This window comes from Aspergillus nidulans, chromosome VI (assembly GCF_000011425.1).
Source record: "Aspergillus nidulans FGSC A4 chromosome VI".
NCBI lineage: Eukaryota > Fungi > Ascomycota > Eurotiomycetes > Eurotiales > Aspergillaceae > Aspergillus > Aspergillus nidulans.
In genome coordinates, this window is record NC_066262.1 from 2328322 (window position 1) to 2351133 (window position 22812).

General features: G+C 50.6%; 6 protein-coding genes and 1 pseudogene across 7 annotated transcripts, besides 1 other annotated feature; 4 read left to right on the top strand and 3 right to left on the bottom strand.

The window, feature by feature from the left end:
• Window positions 1–22812: part of a sequence feature (contig 1.51 915..1114266(-1)) that runs on past both edges of the window.
• Window positions 844–4391, top strand: ANIA_02924 (uncharacterized protein; the record flags this gene model as incomplete). Its single annotated transcript, XM_655436.2, has 6 exons — window positions 844–1070; window positions 1136–1202; window positions 1255–1494; window positions 1546–1939; window positions 1995–3052; window positions 3292–4391. The coding sequence occupies 6 exons, from the start codon at window positions 844–846 to the stop codon at window positions 4258–4260; spliced, it is 2955 nt and encodes a 984-aa protein (XP_660528.1). The 3' UTR covers window positions 4261–4391.
• ANIA_02923 (uncharacterized protein) lies at window positions 5342–6635 on the bottom strand (the record flags this gene model as incomplete). The annotated part of the gene is made up of 4 exons (XM_655435.2): window positions 5342–6180; window positions 6239–6306; window positions 6358–6437; window positions 6548–6635. 4 exons carry the CDS (start codon window positions 6633–6635, stop codon window positions 5397–5399), a joined length of 1020 nt encoding a protein of 339 aa, XP_660527.1. The 3' UTR covers window positions 5342–5396.
• On the top strand, window positions 7731–9427 carry ANIA_02922 (uncharacterized protein; the record flags this gene model as incomplete). Its single annotated transcript, XM_655434.1, has 4 exons — window positions 7731–7956; window positions 8035–8501; window positions 8718–8737; window positions 9181–9427. The coding sequence occupies 4 exons, from the start codon at window positions 7731–7733 to the stop codon at window positions 9425–9427; spliced, it is 960 nt and encodes a 319-aa protein (XP_660526.1).
• On the top strand, window positions 9971–11485 carry ANIA_02921 (SDR family oxidoreductase; the record flags this gene model as incomplete). The annotated part of the gene is made up of 4 exons (XM_655433.1): window positions 9971–10284; window positions 10342–10436; window positions 10490–11078; window positions 11170–11485. The coding sequence occupies 4 exons, from the start codon at window positions 9971–9973 to the stop codon at window positions 11483–11485; spliced, it is 1314 nt and encodes a 437-aa protein (XP_660525.1).
• ANIA_02920 lies at window positions 15407–16354 on the bottom strand (annotated as a pseudogene). The gene has a single exon. A coding segment is annotated over exon 1 (948 nt).
• ace1 (protein sltA) lies at window positions 16764–19602 on the top strand. The gene is made up of 5 exons (XM_655431.2): window positions 16764–16966; window positions 17061–17140; window positions 17203–17734; window positions 17786–18281; window positions 18336–19602. The coding sequence occupies exons 3-5, from the start codon at window positions 17215–17217 to the stop codon at window positions 19414–19416; spliced, it is 2097 nt and encodes a 698-aa protein (XP_660523.1). The 5' UTR covers window positions 16764–16966; window positions 17061–17140; window positions 17203–17214; the 3' UTR covers window positions 19417–19602.
• On the bottom strand, window positions 20756–22722 carry ANIA_02918 (chaperonin-containing T-complex subunit CCT4; the record flags this gene model as incomplete). Its single annotated transcript, XM_050612595.1, has 7 exons — window positions 22619–22722; window positions 22515–22566; window positions 22443–22465; window positions 22364–22393; window positions 22286–22315; window positions 21659–22231; window positions 20756–21610 (listed from the first exon to the last, which is right to left on the bottom strand). Exons 1-7 carry the CDS (start codon window positions 22664–22666, stop codon window positions 20756–20758), a joined length of 1611 nt encoding a protein of 536 aa, XP_050468503.1. The 5' UTR covers window positions 22667–22722.

Genomic DNA, 22812 nt, shown 5'->3' on the forward strand with positions numbered 1-22812 from the left:
ACGAAGGAAGCGGAAGGAAAGTTGGGAGGATATTGAGACTATGAAACACGCTGCTCTCTCTATCAACTGCTCGTGGGCCATTTTTCCGGCGCTGCTTGACTGCAGACTGGGTGGTTCCCACCCCATCCGCAGTCCTCCAGCATGGCGCCTCAAAGCATCTTGGTTAACAGACGCAGCTGGTCACGCACAGCGCCCGTCTGCTGTGCAACCACCGAATGAGTTGCATACGGGCAAACCTTCGGCAGCTGAGTGAACCCCAATATTCCTAAAAAAGAGCCTGAACGCAGGCTGAATTGGGCTTCGATGCTTGACGTTGTTTGCTCGAACGGACGTAATGCAAGTCGTCAGGATCGGAAGGCCAGGTGAATGAGCTGCTTCCTCTGAAAGCGACACTGATCCAATGGGCCATAGAACTAGGCTCTCAGATTGGGATCTTCTTTCTGCACCTTGCTGGGACCATATCGGCGTGTAGATACTCCGGCTGCCCATCTGCGGGGTCATCTGCATGCAATCCAAGCCATGAAAGGTTTTGATCTGAAGCTCAGGCGGAAAAAAAGCAAATATACCGGGCTGCTCGCCAGGACTAGGACCGGGAAGAAATCCTACTTGACCAAGGGCACGAACGTATTACCACTCATTAGGCGAGCATGTCAACCTGCCCGTAGATCCTGCAGTCATCTCGGTCAGGGCACCTTGATTGACGCCACAGTAACTCGATACTGCGAGTAGATCAATCCATCCAGTATTTTTAAGAGCTGCGTAATCCCCCGCATTTGAGATTTCTTACCCTACATGATTCTCCTTTGAACAAAAGATCCGCTCCTTGTACTGTCATCGTCAGCAATGTCTCGCCTCAAGGAATCCAAGCAAGCTGGACGCAGATTACTGCTCAACTACATTGATGCCGTGGCTGCTGTGAACCCTACCAAAGTAGTCTTCACCCAGATCATCTCCTTTGATCCACCAGTTCAATACGACCTCACGTATCAGGAGCTGGCGAGCATCGTCAACCGTCAGGCCTGGTGGCTGGCTGAGTGTCTTCATGGGAAAGCCAGAGACGTCACCATCGCGTACAGTCCCTTAATCTCTATTGGTCATCTCCTGCACTAATACTAGACGTCTGACCTTGGTATAGCTACGTGGGCCCCAGCGATGCTAGGCACCTGATTCTGTCTCTCGCTGCAGTGAGGGCCGGTTCGAGGGTAATCCAACCTTGTCTTTTTTCCACAGAAAGCTAACGCGGACGGACGATAGCTGCTACTACTATCCCCACGGAACAGTGTTGCAATCCATGAGCATCTCATAAAGGAGACCCAGAGTGCCGCAATCCTATATGATTCCTCATTCTCAACCGCGATCACTGAGTTGACCTCCCTCAGCCAGATAACTGCCGTGCAAGCTCCAGGGCTCGTGGACCTTCTTTCAGACACCACGCTTGCGAACGAATATCCCTATGGGGATACCTTTAAGGATGCGTCAGACAAGCCACTTGTGGTGAGTACATCTCTGCTACTGAGAACAGACAGTCGCCTAACTTCTTGCCAGGTTTTCCATACCAGCGGCTCTACGGGGATGCCCAAGCCTGTGACCTTTGTCCACTCCGCCCTGGCAGCTGTCGACAGTTTACGGGAACTATACTCAGAGGACTCCTACCGCGTTAGTGTTCATCGGGTCATAGATGCTGTGGAAGCCACCTACAACGGGTGTCCCCTCTTCCATACTGCTGGTTTCGTCGTGAGCTTTTTCCTCGTATTTAGTGGCTGCGTCACGGTCATTGGACCCCCCGACCAACCCTCCAGTCCTCAGATGTTCAAGCAAATATTGCACTCAACGCACACCCAGGGCGCGTTGCTGCCGCCTCTTGTAATCGATCAGATCGCAGAGGAGCCCGCCATGGTTGAGGAAGCTGCTAAGCTCAAGTTCCTCACATACGGAGGTGGTAAGGCTTGCCTGATACAGATTCCTGCTCTCGTACTAGGGCTGATTTGTTCCAGGTTCCGTCAGCCGCGCAGCGGGTGACCTGCTCTCTAAGAGAACCAACCTGATCAATGTTCTTGGTAGTAGCGAGTGTGGGCTTATTGGCGCATATATGACCGAACCAGAGCACTGGGACTGGTTTCACTTCGCCGAGAAAGAGATGGGAATCAAGTGGGAGCCCGTAGATGAAGCCAAGGAGAAGCCTGAGTTCTTTGAGATGGTTCTTCGCCGCGAGGAGCTCCCCCAGAAGCAGGCAGTTTTCGCAAACTTCCCAGACTTGGACGAATGGCACATGCGGGATATCTTCTATAGACACCCCACGATTCCATACTACTACAAGTACCAAAGTCGAAAGGATGACGTTATTGTCTTCTCGACCGGTGAAAAGACGAACCCCATCGACGTGGAAGCAGGAATCAATTCGCTCCCAGGGGTAGCGGCCAGCCTAGTGGTTGGGCATAAGCGGCCGTACCCTGTTCTTTTGGTTGAATTGGCAGCTTCTGCAACAGTGGACGATACCCTACCAGACATACATAGAGTGCTGGAAGAGCTCAACAAGCTGAGCATGAAATACGCGCAGATCCACCGCGGTGACGTCCTCTTCGCCGAGCCGGAGAAGCCCTTCGTTCGCACTCCTAAAGGGACGATAAACCGCAGCCAGACCAACAAACTGTATGCAGAGGAGATTGAAGCTCTATACAGCTCGGCCACAGAGATCCCAGATCAGGCACTCCAAGCTCGGCTGGATCCATCAACTGATGAAACCCTCACAGAGAGTATCGCGGCTATGGTCGGCGACCTCACGGAGGTCAAAGACCTAGGCATCAGTGATGACTTCTTCGCAAGTGGTTTAGACTCGCGTCAGGTACAGATACTGGCGGCAACATTGGCTCGATCTTTGCCAGACCAGAAAGATGTCCTGTTCCTACGCAATGCAGTGTACATGAATCCGACTGCGAGTGGATTGGTGAACTATATCCGCCGTAACGCTACGGAGGATGTATCAGCAACTCTTGATGCTCTATTCGAGAAGTATGAAGCTATTCGTGCCTTGGCATATCCAGTAACTAACGAAGTAGGTATTCGTCAACGCTACCACAGCCGGCAAAATCAGCACCACCCAGCACCAAAAGAGACACCCACCACGTCCTGCTAACAGGCAGCACCGGGTTCGTCGGCGGCTTCATCCTCCAAGCTCTCCTGCAACGCCCGGATGTCGCTGAAATTACCTGTATAAACCGCAGAGTTCCCGACTCAGAGCCGGCCTCGAATCCAGCCACAGTAGTCAACCACTTCAAGGGCGATCTCTCACAGCCTCTCCTCGGCCTCCACGAAGAAGCCTATACACACCTTGTCTCAACCGTCACAGAAGTGATTCATTGCCAATGGCCAGTCACGTTCAACCTCCCGCTCGCCCTCTTTGAGCCCCAGTTTGCCGGTATCGTCAATCTCGTTCAGCTAGCTTATGACTCACAGCAGAACGCCCGCATCATTTTTCTCTCCTCAATCGCTACCATCCAGGGCTGGGATAAGGGTACGCCTGTCCCGGAGGCACCGCTTGATTTGATCAAATACACCCAAGGCGGGTACGGACAGAGCAAGATGCTTGCGAGCAAACTGCTCGGCCAGGCGGTTGCTACAAGCGGTGTTCATTCTGCAGTCTGCCGAGTCGGCCAGGTGGGCGGGCCTATTCATGGGGACGGTAAATGGCCTGAGCGCGATTGGTTCCCGACTCTCCTGCGTGCGTCTGAAGTCATGGGCGTCTTGCCGAATTCCATAGGACACTTCGACGACGTAGACTGGCTCCCTGTTGACTCTCTGTCCGCGGCCCTCGTCACACTCGCACTCGACCTGGACGATCTAGATACAGAGCAAACAGGACCCAAGACTAACAAAGGAGCAGCATATTACCACTTTACCAACCCCTCCGTCTCTTCATACCCAGAGCTCATCCCGGCAATTACACGCCATTTAGCAAATGGAACGTCCACCATGAAGCTTGAACTCGTCGACACCCTCGCTGAGTGGACCGAGCGGCTAGCTGCCTGGACGCCAACGAGCAATGGCACTGACTCCGGCGAGTCGAAGGCCGTGGAGTCATATATGACCGCAGCCACAGCCTTATTGGAGTTCTACCAGGGTTTGGCGAGTAACCTGGACCAACCGAATGTGATGCTCGATACGACCTTGACGACAGGGAAGATTCCTTATTTGACGACCGTTGGTGCCGTCAATGAATCTTGGATCGAGCTCTGGTTGGATCAGTGGGGGTTTAGGAAATAGATTGGCTTTAGAGTTCCTGAATCTCAGCCAAGATTGAGCGTTGGGATCGGAGACTGTAGAGAATTTAGGCAACAAATTACCAGGCACTATCTTGGGAACGAGGAAGAAAATATAGGTCCCTATCCGTTCGGTTCTCTGAATAAGCTATCTAGTTCAAGTCATCAAAGCATGGGGTATGTAGTCTTGACAATAGCATCGAGAGCCCTAGATCGGCATCGATCTGAGTGGTGATGTCAAACCCGTTCAACCCGTAACTAGCCAGAATTTACAAACTTTCAATACTTGGCTATGGTGATCCTCTTAGCGGTGATGAGTGTTCCGGCTGCACAATGACCTTATGAATCTGTGGACTGTCTGTCCCGTCCAACCCAAGACCAGCCGTTCAGCGTCTGTAAGACGGATGACCACCTCTTTTCCATGCGGTGCTAGGAAAGATTGTTAATATGTAAAGAAGGCATACGGCAGGGTGAGTGCTGAAGCTAAAACAGCTAGGCTGTATGACCTCGCGGCAGGTGATCTGTAGATTTCTGATAACTATGCTGTATATAGGATCCGTACAGGTGACAATCTCAGAAACAATACCTAGACCTAGGTAAGAGAAATCAGAAGCTATCTTCAACTGCGGTTACCTGCGTCTGTATGGTTGCTGGATACTTTTCGGATGACATTTGCTACCTGGTGACAGGGAAGATGGGATATATCCCTTGAAGGGGATAGATCATTCTTAGAAGCATAAGCCTTAAGCCACGACCAGCAAATTCTGTTGTGATACCATGAGCACGAGCAGTTGGGGCTTTAGTTCAACGCCAGCCCCAGAAGTGCTTTCTCACTCGGAATAAGCTTTAATCTCGAATCTCTAATATTCTGAGATGCTGGCTTCATTCCGGCTCTGAGGGAAATGCTGATACCCCTGTAGGAACAGAAGTGCATGCACAATGTGTACTAATCTGTTGCATCGGCGGAGTAAGTGGTGGCTCTAGCTTAGGGCTCAGAGTCAAGCAAGTCAACAACGCTACAGTACCAGACCTTATACTCGGACGGGGACCCTGAGGACAACTGGTGATACTGAGCCGTGCCATGGTCATGATAAAATCGGTCATAATGTTGATATACACGTCATATACATCTCGTTCTTTTCAAGGGCTATTTTTCGGCATCTGTACAGATCCTTCTAGCACACCGACCTCTGCTGGATCAATCTCCTTGATTGGCACATCATCCCAGGTAGCGAGAACCATTTGCTTTCCAGCTAAGAGCTGATTCACATTCAACATAGTGCTGTACATTACCCCGTGACTGAATGGCCCCTGCCTCAACTCTTCGTTGGAGGACTCCATTGCATCATCGGGCCCATTGATATCAGAACCCTTTGCCGCCGGACCAGCAGATTTATATCCGCCCGTCAAAGATGGGTACGGCGCAAAACAGCGCAAGTATCCGGAGCCACACATCCGGCCTAGTGAGACGTCAAACTGCGCGCCGATGTCGATCTGCTCTGCAAGTCCGGAGGGGTTGACTGAGAGGGCGGCAAGTATGCGCTGCGCACCGCGAAAGCTCACGGCGTAGACGATGGAGCAGACACCATCGGTGATGGGACATGTCATGCGGGCATCGTCTGGTCTTGCTAGTGGTGGAGGGTCGCGCCAGTAAGGCAGAAAATGGCCCGGTGGCGGAACCGTAGGGTCAGCGGGCGTGAGGTAGTATGGACGGTCGGTGCTGCACTCGATACCACAGTGCCCGAGCCAGAGGATGTCCCAATCGTCGCCGTAGGGTGAGCTTGAGCTTCCAGTGGTTTCATCGGCCGCACCTTGGAGAGCGCGTACGGCGATCGCAAAGCTCTGAAGCTGAGATTTGATGGATACATCCCAATCTGCGTCGTCTTCCATGATGATCGCACTTGCGAGGCGTTCTTTTAGGATACTATGCTCCCAATTCTCAGTAGATGATCCAATAATGTCAAGAATGGCTGAGTACTCACCGTTGCATAACGTTGAGGTGCGAACGTCGAGCCGCGTACTCAACTGGTCTGTGATCGTAATTCCAGTTCTAGTTTGGGAGATCAGCACGGCTACCTTAGATATCTTCATTGCAACTCACATAGGGATAAGTTTTGGCATCAATTTCTTCAGGCGTTGTGGCATCGATAATCTCTATATGGAACCCTCTGACTGATGAGCCTAGGATGATATTGTCGCGCTTATCAACTCTGCTTGGCAGGCTGATGGCAAATATAGCGTGAGTCTGTCCAGAATTAGCATAGGAATATAAGCTCCGTGAGTTAAGATACCCCCAATGTCTCGTTCCTGATCGCTTCGAGGTGCGAGAGCGTGCCAGACCCTGCAGCTACCTCCGATCTGGACGAGATTGGCGGCCATAATGAGAACGCCAGGACGCCGGCAACGATGACGGCATACAGAGTCAGTCGTGAAAACAGTTTTCGATACGTAGGACTAGCCATTTAACCTAGTTGTGGAAGCACGATACATACAAGGTGTGCTCTGCGCTCTGCTGATATGTGTAGGCATGTGTAGGCTACAGCTGAGACGAGCTGTGGGATTTCGAGGCAAGGCCCCTTCAGACCTCCCACAACCACCGGGAGCGGATGAGAGCCCAAAGTCCACAAGTATGCCTAGCTGATCCAAGCGCTAGACCATCTAGTAAGCGCCGGACAGGATGCGATATGCAGTACTGATGGCAGAACGGCAATGAGAGTTGTGAGGTGGCATCAGTATCCACGAAAGGAAAGATAGATAGCCACGGCGAACATTTCATAAGCTCTATAACAATAAGTGAGGACGAAAGGAATGTTGCTAAGCCCCTTATTCTGGTTTTCGCGCTGTTCTTCATCGCACTAAAGGCCAGTGCCGCAGTCAGCTTGCATTAGTGCAGAGCTCTCGACAGGCATGGCTGCAATCAGTGTCCACAGGGAATCGACTATGTGGGTTCCTCTAATTAGCATATCTTGCTCTTGTTCGAGATTTGTTTGTTTCGTATCTCATCCTCATAGTCTTAGTAAACGAGGGAGTTAGAAAGGCGCAACGTCAGCCCTGGGCCAGTTTGACTCATTCAGGCCATGTCCACCCTAATCTTATTCTCTTTTCTCTAACTTTATACATTACGGAAGCAACAAGCCAAAGCAACTGGAGGGAAAAGAAGGAGAGGAAACAAGAAAGAAAAAGAGGAAAGACCGGGTTTTTGGAATCGCAGTCTTAGCGACCCATTGCGCTGCGCTGGGCCCTAACCTCACCGACACCGCGTCAAGGATGAACAGGGGCTCGTTCCCAGCGGACTGGGAAGGGTAAAGTTCGAGTGAGACGTAAATTGTTAAATTAGCCTCCCCAGCTTTCTCTGCTAGTGAGAAATGGTTCCTGGCCCTCTCAACACCTGTTTTGTTGGCCCTGTTGAGTTGCCCTTTATTCTTGTCCCCTTCTTCCACCCACCCGCCTACCTACTTACCTAGTCACTCAGACATGCTATATCTGTTGCTATTTATAACCATCCTCACTGTGACTACGAGAGCAGCTGATGATGATAATCACTTCACGAATCCTTCCTCTTGGACAGGTATCAATCCGGAATGGAAGTTAGGGGAAGAGCAGGTCATTGCCTGGGAGACGACCCTAGAAGTGTTTAACATCTCCTTCTGGCAGCAGAGTCTCTTTCAACAGACGGCAGCAAGTCAAGGAAACGTTTATTGTACGCTGTACCAAGTTATTCCATGCCTAACCCTTCTCTCGGAGCATGTCAATCACTAACCAAAGCCGGACTGTATAGCAAAAATCCACGCCAGCGACAAGGTCACAAACTTCAGCTGGGTTGTCCAGCTCTATGGCTTTGACTTGGACTACTCCAACGTTTTCTTTTTCTGGATTAACTCTGATACTCCGGAAGGATTCACCTCCGCGTATTTTAACATCACCGAGCCGGATCCTCCCTCGACAGGCACCGACAACGCCACTCTCTCGACGGCATCCTCTAACGCCACCTCAACAACCTCGTCGAATACAAGCCCAGTGATCACGGACCCTTCAATCTCCTCCCTACCTCAGGCCGCCGACGAGAGGGAGCCCGGACTGACAACAACTGCCAAAGTTGCACTCGGTGTAGGGTTGGGTGTCGGCCTTCCGATCCTAGGCGCCTTAGCAGTACTCATCTGGCAAAGATCACAATCGATTGACGGTACCCTAAAAGGCGATAATGGCTTCCGCCAACCAGGGGTAGCTGAGCTGTTGGGGGGAATAGTACGTCCGAAATCGTCGAGGTCGGCGAAAGAGGTCGCTGGGACGGATCCGGCTCTCATATATCCAGAGCTTCCGGGTGACCGGACATCTTGATATCTAGTCTTGAGGGGTTAGAGACATAGTGTGAATGCCGGATACATACCATTCATATATACTTAAGGGCTTTTCCTTTGTCCTTTAGTAATATATATATATAAACTTAACCCCGATTTCAAGCTTTACAAGTGTCAGCTTAGGTTCGTGAAACTCCAATGACTAAGAGACCCAAATAAGCTAGACCCAGATAAGAATAATCTCATTAGAACTAATGAGTCTACTAAAGTAAGGTCTATAAACGAGCCAGCTCATACTAACTCCAAAGTCATTTTAGAGCGCAGATCTCAGAGAACTAGGTAAATCGATGTCTACGTTATTTAGCATAACCTATGAACGACAATGCTTAGACAAGATACCATTGATTAACTATAGCGAACCTCTGCGGAAGAGTAAATACCTGGAGGTTGTAGTGTAGAGAAGGTCATGTGTGACAAAACCCTAATTTGACGGACTGGAAGCATCCTAGAGTGATCTATACAGACACACGAACGTGGCACGGCTTCTCCAGGCGGCAGACTACATCGAATTCCAGAACCCATTAGATGTCGTCACCGTCGCTGGCTCCAAATTACCAATCATTCAGGGTGGAATTCTGGTCAAAAACATTGATCTACTCTCAGTGGGACGGATTCGCACTTGACCAGATCAAGTTCTCACAATGGCCGTCGCCATTGTCCCGCAAGAAAGGCGTGACTCTCCTCGACGCGACAGCCAACGCGGCCTTTGATGTCTATACAATTGTAGACAATCCAGAGAGCGTGCCGATGGCTAAACCCCAGTGTTTCTGGAAAAGTGCCGCACTGACAAGCGTTGCGCACTTGTTTGCATAAGGTAAGCTGCAATTAGGTTTTAGGGGCAGAGGTGCTATCCAAGAAAAGAGAAAGGTTTTCACTGCAAAGGATAAGCTGTTGAAGAGTGCCTTGCCATCGTGTAGTGCGTGAGATGTTTACAACCAGAACACGGTGCTGGTATCAATGCTGGGAGAAATCTCCCGGGTCGAGTAGACAATCTCCAGAGACGGAGCCTATTTCTGCGAATATGGCTTTGGAATGAATGCTACAAGTTCTCGCGTCAGTGCAGCCACAGAAAATTGACAATTGCCAATCAATGTGATGCTTGCACTTGGAGACAACCGCCTGCTCAGTCTCACTCCTCTCCCTACCCCTGTCCTATACCCCCTGTCGCAGCCTAACCCCGCGCATATAATTAGATAATTTTGGCCGCATGCGCATATCTTCCTTTGGTCAACCTTAGGCATGGTGCGGGGTATCAAACTTGCGGTTGCACAAGAGCATAAAAACCAGCTTGAGTAGCAACAACATGAAGTAGGAGCAACTGCAGCTTCTGAATGTGACTCTGTGCTGTCCATCAATATGTCTGCCACCCAGGTTGTCAAGTCTCACGGTCCATTCCAAGGGCTTCCCACCTATCCCCAGACACCTGAGCTCTCCGATCTGTGTGCAGTGGTGACTGGCGCAAATGGTCTATCCGGTTACAATATGGTGCGGGTGTTGTCAGCAGCCCCAGAGAGATGGAGCAAGATATACTGCCTGTCTCGTCGAGCGGCTCCGAGCAACTTCTTCACTGACCTGGGTGATGGTGCGGCGAGGGTTGAGCATATCCCTGTCGATTTCCTGTCTGAAACGGCGGAGATTGCGAGTCGGCTGAGAGAGGATATTCCCAAAGTGTATGTCAATTATCCATAAACTTCAAGTTGTTGCGCCAACTCTCTCACCATGCTCAGAGACTACGTCTTTTTCTTTTCGTACATGCAGCCAGAACAGGAAGGTAATGTTCTAGGCATGTGGTCGGATGCGGAGGCCCTGACCAAGGTGAACTGTACGAAGCCTCTTTCCTGCGTTTTCAAATGCAAAATCGTACTGAGATTACAGCTACTATGCTCAATAACTTCCTTGGTGCTCTCCAAGAAGCAAACCTGCACCCAAAACGCTTCCTCATCCAAACAGGCGCAAAGCACTACGGCTTCCACATCGGCCCCTCAACAAACCCATCCTTCGAGACAGACCGTCGAGTTTCGCTTGAGCAAAACTTCTACTATCTTCAAGAAGATGCGCTGGCAGCATACTGCGCCGGTACAGGGGTCGGCTGGAATGTTGTCCGCCCCTCCTACATCATAGGCGCCGTGCGCGACGGAGCCCTAAACCATATGATTGGCCTGGCGATCTACGCAGCTATCCAAGCGCACTTAAACCAGCCACTCTACTTCCCTGGCGACTACATAGCCTGGGACCGCGAGGTCTGCCAGAGCACGGCCTTGTTGAATGCATATTTTGAGGAATGGGCTGTTTTGACCCCAGATGCGGAAAATCAGGCATTCAATATCCAGGATGGCCTGCCCTTCACGTGGGGACGGTTCTGGCCGAACCTTGCCGAATGGTATGGGACGACTTGGAAGGCCCCGGAGGTTGAAAGGGCTAAGTATAGGGCAGCTACATCGAGACACGTGCAGACACCTCGAGGGTATGATTATAATTCCGCCTCTCGTCCTAACTATCCCTGCCAACTTATATCCTGGGCACTTATGGTAGAGCTAAACCCGTTCTAAATCCAGGTACGGACCCACCGGCACCACACTGTCTACATTCAGCTTTCAAGAATGGTCAGGGCTCAGCTCGGTGCAGGCCGCGTGGCAGGAATTACGAGAAAAGCACGAGCTGGTTCTTGACCCCTTCACTCCACAGTACCGCGCCCAGATCTTCGGCATGACAGACTCGGCGGTCCTAGGTGGGTGGGCGCTCTCGTTGAGCATGCGTAAGGCGAGGCGGATGGGGTTTCTAGGAACTGTAGACTCGTTTGAGAGTGCTCGGACCGCGATTAGAGATCTCACGAAGTTAAAGCTTGTGCCGCCCATGCGGAAGACTACATAGAAGCAATCTTCAAGGGACGAGCTAGGTATAGGTTGTATGGGATATTGGAGGGTATGGGGCCTATGAGATAATCTTTCCTAGTGAATTCAATTTATCACCTAAGAGTTGTAATTGAACTTCCAAGGCCTTGGAACATTAGAAGTCTTCCACATCAAGTCAACCTATCGGAGACGATGCCCATGTCGAGTGTTCAAGAAAAGCTCCAACAGTGCCTCTCGCGCTCTAAAGTACTTATCTCAACCCCAGCAGCATTCACGCTCCCGCGCGACCCGAGCTCAATTACGGACCACTCGAGAGCGGTTCAAACCATGGGACAAATGCGGCTCTAACCCGCCCACTTACGCTTATGGTATTATAGCCACGCGTTCGGGATGAACCGTGGGTCTGTGGACCCACATACACCTTAGCCAAGGATAAACTTCTGCTGGTTACTTCTCACTGTGGTAAACCGGTTGAGCTGAGATCCTCCCATCATCAATACAGATAAACCGTAGTTACGTATTGTAGAAATGGTCACTCTCGCGGATAACCGTGGCACTTCAATGCTGCCTCGACTTGGTGTCCACCTCTACCGTCCATTCAGTGCTGCACGGACTCACTACGAACACAGACTCCTCAAAGCAGGGTGTATAGTCGGTCATTAAAGCAAAGAGCGTGCATCTCATAAATAAGACTGGAATCCCGTTTACCTGACACTTTTTCGGTGCGCTTTTTCTATATCTCCATTGGATCAAGGGGTAGGTGAATCCGGAGCCGGCTTCTGGCTGACTTCTGGCTGGATGGGGCCTCTGGTTCGTGAACTATACCGCACCAATTAGCCAAGTCCTTGTTTGGGAAACATAATCCCGATCAATGACCTTCTTCTCCGTCAAATGTACTGCGATAGACGGGATATTGCAGAGGCAGAACCGTTCTCATGGAGCGAGAATTCGTCTTCGCGGCCGCGGACGTTGCAGATGGGAGCATGGGCCAATCGAGAAGGACGTTCGAGCGGGCTATCGTTTGGGAGGGATTTCTCAGGCACAAGCGCTCTTCCTGCTTTGCCGAGGGTAGAGGAGCGATGAATGATAGTTTTCTTCTATTGCGTCTTCGGCTTTCCGGTCTTTTTCTGCCGCATTGTAATTAGGGAATGCTGTTCTGGTCGTATTTGCGTACGCGGCGAGTGGCCCTAAGCTAATGTTCTGGGTGGTCAGCCGCAAAGTCCTGGTTTAGGGTCGAATGAATGCATGTATCAGGTACTTCCGTCTCTGCTATGTTCAAGGATCGCTGTCGACCGTGGAGCGAAAGGCTTAGCGGCAAAAATACAATTTCGAAAGGGCCTGGAAACATAGAATCACAGAGCCTGCAAGCCTGGTCTCGCAATTTGGGTCTACCTACTATATTGCGAACGCCGTGGCAATGCTGTGCCGGCACTCCTGATACTTGTTGCACTATTCCATTGCTTGTTGAAGCCGCTCTTGTATAGCACCAGCCTCCAGTTGCCTATGATTTCTGCCAATTGTGTATCGACTGGTCCTTTGTCCAAGAGATTGATCTAAGTTATCACAAATTCTCGGTGGTCGGCTGTGCATGGTTGCGGCTAGTCAGTAATTTGGCCCGGTGCCACCCTGCTGTACCAGACTGAAAGAAGAGAAATGGCCTAGAAACAGTGCCCTTAGACTTGAATCGAGCAGAAGCGTAACCAGGGGGAACTGTTCTGGAGACAGACGGCCTTGGGCTGCGTCTGTAGTCCACGAATCCCTTGTCAGTATGAGGAGGAATCAAAATAAGCTTGACAGGACAATAAAGTAAGACCCGGTCGACTGAATGACATGGCTTGCAAGTTAGAGACCAACCTGAATGATAACTAATAGCAGTTTACATTATTAAACGGGGGTTTTCAATCAATTTGGGAAAGGATGAGCGTATATTCGATGAATTGAATGGCCAACGCGTCACCGCGTTGGACTTTTCGTGACTGAGATAAAGTGCGTCAAAAGGATGTCGATAAGATATGAGTAAGGTGAATGTGACAATGAAGGAGAACAGTTGCTCGAACTGGGGATAGGCCGCGGTGGTTGCAGGCTGTCGTATCCTCGCTGGTAGAAAACAGGTAGGTCCCATCTCCCGTGACGAAAAGCTTTCGCGGCAGCAGCCAAGCCAGTGCAGGGATGGCCATTCAGGATTTCAAATCAATAGATTGAGGCGGTTCTTCCAAAAATGTTGGGATCCCTCAATTCTGCCTAGTGCTTGCCCTATCCGCGTCATCTGTATATGGCCATAGGCACGAATTTTTGACGATTTGGACACACCCTAACTCGACTCAAGATCAAGAGCATAGCTATGGAGAAAGCAGTAAGTTGGCCATTTGACCTCTGTCTCGCTCACCTAGGGAGAGTTTTGGCATTCGACAATGTCTACAGCCCAGAGTGCGGGGGTCACTGGATAGATACTAGAACGCCATGCTGGAACGAATGAACCGAACCAGACTGGACCCTGAGCTGACGGTATGATACTATTGGAGCAGGCCGCTGGGCAATGATGCGTTGCGTTATGAGTAAAGCACAGTAGGTGAGAGGGGTTCTGTCGGCCTATCCCGTATCTAGTAGGTGGCATACAGCATCTACAATACGACTATGCGAGCTGAGCCGTGTTATGTCATTGATATTCGGATATGTTACGTTGTCTTGTGTCGTAAGCCGAAGAGGCTAAGCGGAATCAGGTACCAGAATTTTCCTACTGATTAGTGGTATTCTGCTGCTTTTCTACCATGATCAAAGAGTTTGGATTCGTGAATGCCTAAAGTCCCAGGCTTCTTAATTCCTAGTGCAGAGGGAAGTCGTATGATGCCGCGTGTTCCGGATCATCACATTTACCAGGGTCAACAAGGGGGAAAATAGGAAAAAAAAGAAAAAAAAAAGTCACCGACACGAAGAGCCTCCCCCAAGGTCCCCATTGGTTGTTTGCTCAAGTGTGAGCGGTCTGGCTAGATTAGGCCGAGTCCGAGTCCGTGATCGTCCGAGTGATCGCCCGAGGCTTCGTAGATGAGGCTCAGTCTCTGGCCAATACAAGGAGGATGAGTGTTCATTATTCCGGCCTTCTCTTTGTATGCCCGACTAGTGCTAGCTGTGCAAGCTTGTTCTCAGTCATGACCATCTGACATGTGACCGCTCTAGAATGGTAACATAGCATGGGCTAGTAACGTATTAAAGTATCATAACGTTGGGAAACAGCCACAGGGGCTCCGACGCTGGAAACTGCAGTACCCTCTAGCCGCCTGGGTCATTGCTGTGGAGCCTCGAGAGGAGCTGGTGAAAGAAGCAACAGATCACCCTCTGACGGAGGATGGAAAGGGAACATCTTATCAGCTGTCGGGCAGTGCCAGTCTCGGAAGATGACTTGGATCAGAATCAGATAGAAGAGTGAATGTCCATAGTCGTTAGGGCTGTTCATGTTCTGCAAATGCTATCTATAGGTAAATGGTCAATTGGTCTGTCGGTTGGGTCTATACGCTATTGAGGGTACTGCTCGTTCCCATGCCTCTCAGTGAATACGGGCAAAGGATAGCGTCTTTATGATATTTCGCGACTCTTGTGTTATCGGGCCAGGCACAACTAGATCAGTTCATTCAAAACAAGTCTAGGAAGCTCATGCCTCCGAGGTGAAAGATCAAGATGCGCCCGGACCTCTCTGACAATTATCTAGGGCAAGCAAAGTAGCTTTACTGTGTTGCCCCGACGCAGAGAAAATGTATCTCTGTCGGTCTGGAGCTGTCTGGCATCTCGCATTATTCCCCGGCCTTTCAGCTGATATATACTATGCAAGCATCATCACCGATTTTGGGGCGCGTCAATGCTGATTTGCAGCGAGCGCTCCTCGTGCGCGACAGAGGCCCGAGTTGGGCGACGGGAAGAGTGCTCTCCAGAGAGGCGTAAATACTGACTATCCATCCTTGCAAAGTAATGTATGCAACGGCCGACCGTTTGAAAAATGCCGCACCGACTTAGAGGCCAACTCAAAACGCCCGGTGGATTTGCCAAAGACATTCTGGATCATCCTAGGTGGCATCGTAGTGTAGCTGTGCAAGAATCCCAAACATACCCAAGCATAATTTCAGAGTCGATCTTAATCGGACACAGTCTCTGCACTCCAGTTTTGGCTGTGTTGGCTGTTTCACTGGTTCTGCCGTCGTAAGCCATAGGGACATTCCTGCTGCTTCACCAGTCAGCTTCGAATGATAACAAACTCACCTGTCTGGCGACCCTGAGAGCTGGCCCGCGAACATCTCTGCGCACTGGAGGCTTGACCCGATGGCCGATACCCACTGCAGTGAGCCAGAATGCCAGTCGGCCCAGCGAGACTACTGCCGCGGATGAGGATCTTCGGCGGCCCCAGATTGCCTGCAGTGAGACAGCTTGGCCAGCAGAAAGCCTCTCACAGCAGGGCTGTGGCCGATGACATGGCATTCTGACATGAGAGAACGGTCAGGCTAGCTGAGGTCCAAGCATTACTGAGAGCGCCATTGAGAGGGCGGATCATAGTGCGGGATTGTTCAGGCAACACAAATCTGCGATATTCCATTATCAAGAAACGAGCCCATTTGATATGCGATGGCCAGCATTGTGAGCGGCGCGTATGCATTCTCGTCCAATAGAAACACTGCCATCGTTATCGAACGTTTGTGGCTGTGACGACAAGGCGATGCTGTGTCTGACGTCGGCTTCAAGACCTCTCTGTCCCGTCCTCTCCTCACCTCATGTATTTATTATGCTCGCAGTTCAGCATCTTCAAATTCTGAGAGTAATCCCAGTAAGCATACTTTGATGCAATCGACTGCGGTCTTGAGGGTTTATAATGGATCGATGATCGGTGCGTCTCGAACACCGCCATGATGGTGGAGTTGCAGTTGGGCCGATGATCTGCCATCCGGAGAAAAGCCGTAAATTAGGAAATTGATTGCTATTTTCGTACCTTTTTCTTTACCACGGTGTCTTCAAAGCTTGCAGTCATTGGTTATACCTGAGACCTGCGGGGCTATGAATACGAGGAAAAGCGTGCCGACCACGGATGAACACGGGTTCCGTGTATGGGCGTCGTAATAATGGCCTAAATCCGAAGTAAAATACAAAAAACACTGCCCCAGAGACCCGTCGTGTATCCGGTAATACGGCCCCTTGGTCTTTCCTTTTAGGGATTAGCACATCTCGTCTATCAGGCAGACGTCCAAGACGCCTCAGCCTCAATCCATCATCAAGAAGGCATCACCCGCTCTTCCCGACCCTGATCTTATCCCATCCCATTCCGTCTCTTTTCCCAAGTCTCCATCGTTCACGTCCAAGAGTCGTGTTTTGTTTGGACCCTCTAGGTTCCAGCATTTTTTTATATTCATACACATCGAACCCAACTTTCCACCCTCCCCTTTTCACCTTTCCCACCGTCAGTCTGTTGTTCTCCCGTCAGCGCTCAGGGCGTCACCTGCTGTTGACAGAGAGTCCGACCTCTGTATGTATTTCATCAACGCCCCGTCGCCCGACCGTCTACGAAGAGTCGATATATTCCCAACCTTGCTCTTGTGTACATTCTAACAATCGTCAAGTCGGCAGACCTGCCAATCGTTGACTGGCTGCACCACTTCCCCATCTAATCAGAAGCTTCCGTTGGATTTGGTCACGATCAGTGAGTCATTTACCTGCATCACTCTGCCGGCCTGTCCTTGCTAACACCTTTTCGGACATTAGGGACCGTCCATCATGAGTCCAGCACAAGACTCTGAGTCTATAAAGGCCCACCCGAGGCGCCGGCCCTTCAGGGCAGCCCGGCCCTCGCTTGTCCCAGCTGAAGAGCAATCACCGTCACTACCTCCACTTCGTCTACGCAAAGGTGAAACATTTAATCCATCTATTCTTCGCTCTTCCGACCGTGACCACCTTGTACCGTCGCTGCCACGCCGATCTCCCACATGCCCTGGCGCTCTGGAAGCTATCGCCGCTGGACAACAGCGTATGGCCGACATCTTGGAGCGCCTTGACTTGAACTCGGGTACCACGTCCACCTCCGATGAAAACGACGACCTCCCCGTCCCTAAGGGTTTACTTCGGCTTCATTTACAAACTCAAGCACGGAGAGAGGGCACCGTTGAACCGCATTCGCGCCAACCTAGCCCGATGCCCAAGGAACATTCTCGGAAGGCTCAGAGAGTCCATTGTCATGCTTCTGATAGTGGAATTGGCTCCTCTATCAGCAGTGCTCAATCCGTGTCGTCTAACAAAGGTACATGGTCATGGACAGCTCTTTGGTAAGCATGAGCTAACAATTTCACAGTGAAAGCGGGACAATTGTCTCGTAGCAACCTCCCAACCTCCCGTTCCCAGTCCGCCATTACCCGCTCCATCAGTGCCATGGATGCCCAAAGCACTCAGCGACACAAACTCAGCTCTGAGGGTCGAGCCGAGATCGAAAAGCACGTCATCGGCCCTCTTCTAGAGGATGAGAAATCGAAGCCGTTCCACCCTATTCTTGAAGATGTCCGTCAGCAAATTGACGATGAACGTATCTCCTGCCTGCGTGACCTTGAAAAAACAGTATTCTCGCTCGCTCCGGAGGTGAAGACAAATGATGCTGCCTATGTTCGATTCTGCCAGTATACCATCCTGTGCCTCGGCCAGACGGTCTCATTCCTCAATGGCCGGGACCTGTGCCTGCCGACTGATAAGCAGTACAACAACGGTTACTTCGTGGACCTCTTAGACCAGGTTTCTCAATTCAAGAGAATCCGTGACGAATGGAAGAGAAGGCACGAGGCTGACGGCAAGGTCAAGTATGTAATCTCCTTTTGCATCGTATTCCAACAGTTACTAACCGTCTACCATAGGGCTCCGCAACTTAGACTCGAGGGTGGACTCTCCCAAACCGGACGCCTTCTTGAAATGGTCGTTGAGCAGGACGGCGAGGCTATTTCCCTGCGTACAGGCAAACCTTATGAAGGTCAGCCTATTCCTTCGATGAAGCGATCTCTCAGCGCGGCTTCTACCGACGAAGGAGTTCAGCGTTCCATGGCCCGTCGCAAGAAGAATGCGCCTCCTATGAACATCAACAAGAAGTGCAAGGACTGTGACAAGGTCTTTGCTCGGCCATGCGACCTGACAAAGCACGAAAAATCTCACAGTCGTCCCTTCAAATGCCCTGTTACTTCCTGCAAGTACCATATCAAGGGCTGGGCCACTGAGAAAGAATCAGAGCGTCACTACAATGACAAGCACTCTGATGCACCGCGCCTCTTTGCTTGTCAATTTGAGTCCTGCTCCTACAAGTCTAAGAGAGAAAGCAACTGCAAGCAACACATGGAGAAGACTCATGGTTGGGTGTACATGCGATCTAAGAACAACGGAAGAAGTAAGGCGTCTCCTCAGCAACAGACTACCTCGCCGTCCAGCAGCTCGGTTCAGCCCAAGCAGGCTCCCTCCGTCTGGAGCATGACACCTCCTTCCGAAGCGCCTGACTACCGGCAGGAGCCGAATGGCTGGGACCTTGCCCCCTCTCCGGAGACTCCGGATTTGTTCAACACCTATCAAGCTCCCATGACTGCCATGCCTGGCTCAGTGACCGGAACATTGGATGCCGTCACCCCAACTACAGGGACCATCAACTCTCCGTCTGAACCGTTCGATCTTGCGCAAGAGAATACAGCCTTTTCTATTCAGGATATATTCCCGGAAATGAAGGCTAGTGACGGTTTGTTGTTTCCTGGCGGAGACATGGATTACCCTGATTTCATCAACAACCACAACATGTTCAATGACTTTGGCTACGGTGATTTCACCATGCCGACACAAGGGTTGCAATATGGAGAGACACAGCAACCTCAATTTGAAGATGACTCGGCTGGCTTCCTCCTCGATGTCTACAACGACATGCACACGTACGGGATTAACCCCGGCCCTGGTGGTCTCTAATCTCGTCACATTTGGTGGTTGAGACAGACCCCGGTGGTTGACCATCTTGATCAATGTGTTACGACCCTACCTATTTGCAGGCAAATGTTTATTGGCTCCTTTCGCGAAAATAGTTGGCTACATTGCGCTGTAATATACTGCACCACTCTGGATAGGGCAGATAAGATAATTCATCGTTTTCGCTATGTTTTCTTCTGTTAAAATTAAGCATAAGAAAAGTCGCTCCTACGGTTGAGCTTCGTAGAGAACCTTATCCTGCAGAGATATGTTGCAAAAATACAGCCCCAATATTATACAAATATTGCTTGAAATCGCAGAGCAATTGCGCTGGTCATGCCTAGAAATAAGAAGGAAGCGAGTCGGAAAATGGTAGGATTATATTATGTCTGCCTTCCATGGTCGAATTAATTCTTTGCGGTCCAATGACTAGTGTCCTAATGTGTGTCTACTATCTTGAATACGACGCATACCGTACCCCTTCCAGAAGCCTGTTTGCGTAGGAGTCCGGAAAGACATCCGGTTATTATATAGCCCCCCGTGGAAGAGCCGTTATTACAGCGGGATATATGAGTACATCTACATAGCTGGGAATAGAGTTGACACAATCGAAGCAGTATTTTATTGTCATTACTCGTAAAGTATGGCTGATATATTCTTTTGATGAACCATTAATCATCAAGTGGCACTAGTGGTCCAACGGTAGGATATTCGCCTTCCAAGCGAACGGCCCGGGTTCGACTCCCGGCTGGTGCATTACCTTTTTTCCCACCCTGATTTATATCACCTTATCCGTTGATGGCCTAAAAGAGAATTGCATCACAACGGTTGAATCTAACCTCGTCGACCATGTTTCCAAAGTAATTGTTAAATAGATCTTGACATATACTGTCAACTCAAACGAACACATCTGTCTAGAAACAATGCTTCTCAACCATATTACTCGCAATCTTTTTCTACCCAGCAGTACCATTCCCGGAGGTAATGCCATAAGGGCACTGCATGACGGGATTGTACCTATAGAAACCGTAAGATATCGGTGTCAACATGTGCACCTCGATGTAAATCTCGTTGCCGTTGCCCCCAAGTGCTGACAAGCAGGTATGAAGTTATTTCTGAATATGGCGATCATTGACAATCTGAGTCATGGACGTTGTAAAGTGCCGTTGTCTCAACCAGTGCCGTTCTTTTAGTATAGAAAATGTTTAAATACTTATGGGAATCTGAAGCTTAGTGTAATGACTGAATACAATGATGATTTGTATATGTGATATTAATACGTGTCATGACAACATGTTCACTTTTTTCTATATGGCTCCAATTGCTTTGAGTTTGTCACCCTCTACCTTGAAAGGGCGATGTCATCAATTCTCATAATCATCTTAACCGTCTCCGCAGCCAGTTCGATGGCACTGGTGCTCACCAGCAAAGGCTGCAGAATGTTCTCCTCAGTGATATCGTCTTTTACACCACCGCTACGGATGCTGACTCCAGCGTTCTGCTGGCCTTGGGCGTGGCGGTGTCGTAGGTCTGTGACAACCTTAATGGAGTTGAGACCGGCATTCTCAGCGAGAGTGGTGGGGATGACTTCCATGGCTTCGGCAAATGCCTTCCAGCAGATGGACTCTGTGCCAGTCAGTTCCCGGGCGCGCTTTGCAAGGGTGTTAGCGACTTCGATTTCGGGGGCACCGCCACCGGCGATAAGGGCACGCTTCTTCACCAAGCAGCGGATGACGCAAAGAGCGTCGTGAAGCGAGCGTTCGGCCTCGTCAAGGATGAGGTTGTTGGCACCGCGGGCAACGATGGAGACAGTCTGGTTGGCCGTGGTGGCGGGAGCCTTGATGCCGGTAATCTTGACGTAGCGAGCGCCAGACGATTGGACTTCCTCTACGAGATCGGCGGTCCCAAGCTTGTCCTCCGTGAACGAATCGACGTTGGCGACGGGCTTGCAGCCCAAACTCTTGCACAGGAACTCGACCTCGTCACGTTCAATGTCCTTGATGGCGAGAATCTTGAGTCGGGAAAGGAAGTGGAGAGAAAGATCGTTGACAGCATCACGGAGGATGGACTTCTGGATTAGAAGGACGTTGCACTTCGTCTTTTGGATCTTCTTGACCATGTTGAGCAAATATTGGCGCTCTTCCTTCAGAATCTTGTCCATCTGGCGGTAGTCGTTCACAACAATCTGGTTCTCCATCTGTAAACCGTCAGTATCGGATCAAAAGTTTTTTAGGCAGAGGCGTACATCAGGCTTGGGCGGGCTAAGCTGGAACTGGATCAAGCCTATCCGGGCCTTTTCAATTCTTGTGGGCCCACCACTGCTCTTGATTACACCCTGGTTGAGGACCAGACCGTCAACCATCTCACTGTCCTCGATTGTTCCGCCAACCTTCTTCACAATGCGGATATTCCTGAGATCCACGTTCTCCGCAGTTTTGGGATCAACCACCTTCAACACCGAGTCGACCGCCATCGGTCCGAGGAGACTGGAGTGTTGCGACACGATCTTGGAGGAAAGCGAGGTTGATGCGGCTTGAAGCAGGGTAGAGCGATCCATCAGGTTGATCGGCCGGGACATGTTGTGCAGGATCTCGACGGCAGCAGCAGCGGCTCTCTGGAACGACTCGGAGATCACGGTTGGGTGAATACCCTTTCCAAGTAGGCGCTCGGCAGCACCCAGCAAGCTTCCCGCAATCACGACCACTGACGTCGTTCCATCTCCAGCTTCAACATCCTGAGCCGCACTGAGGTCGACAAGCATGCGAGCAGCGGGGTGCATAACGCTCATATCTCTCAGCATTGTGTTTCCGTCGTTAGTCTGCGGGGGCGGTTAGTGTCGCACTTCGGGGGGAGATGGAGGAGGCATTCGTACGATAATGGTGTTTCCTTTGGGAGTTTGGATCTGAAAATGCTTTAGCGCCTGCTCATTCATAGCAAACATAAAACCTACCATCTTGTCCATTCCCCTGGGTCCCAGTGACTGTATAGCGAATTAGCCCCTCATCCTTACAGTTCGTCTGCACGCATACCGTTCTGATCGCGTCGGCGACAGCTGCACCTCATTAGCACCACCCTTGAATTAGTGTTACAGTGTAACGCACCTCTGGCAGCGAGAATGTTGGACGCCCGCACGGCCATGGGCTTCTCCTTGTCCTGCACGATATCAGATTTGGCCCACAGTAAATTCCCCTCTGCATCGACGAACCTTGAAGGCGGTGCTGCTAGGAGCAGCATGGGGAGCAGCAGTAGCCATGGTGTATTAAGCTATGATGCAGACACCGTAGCGTTTAAAAACGGGGAAAAGAGAAGGGTTGATTTGGATAGGTGATCAAGTCTGGTCCAGAGCGGCTCTTGAAATTCTTCCAGGCTGCGGGTTTGCAGGTTGGGCGGTGTTGCTGT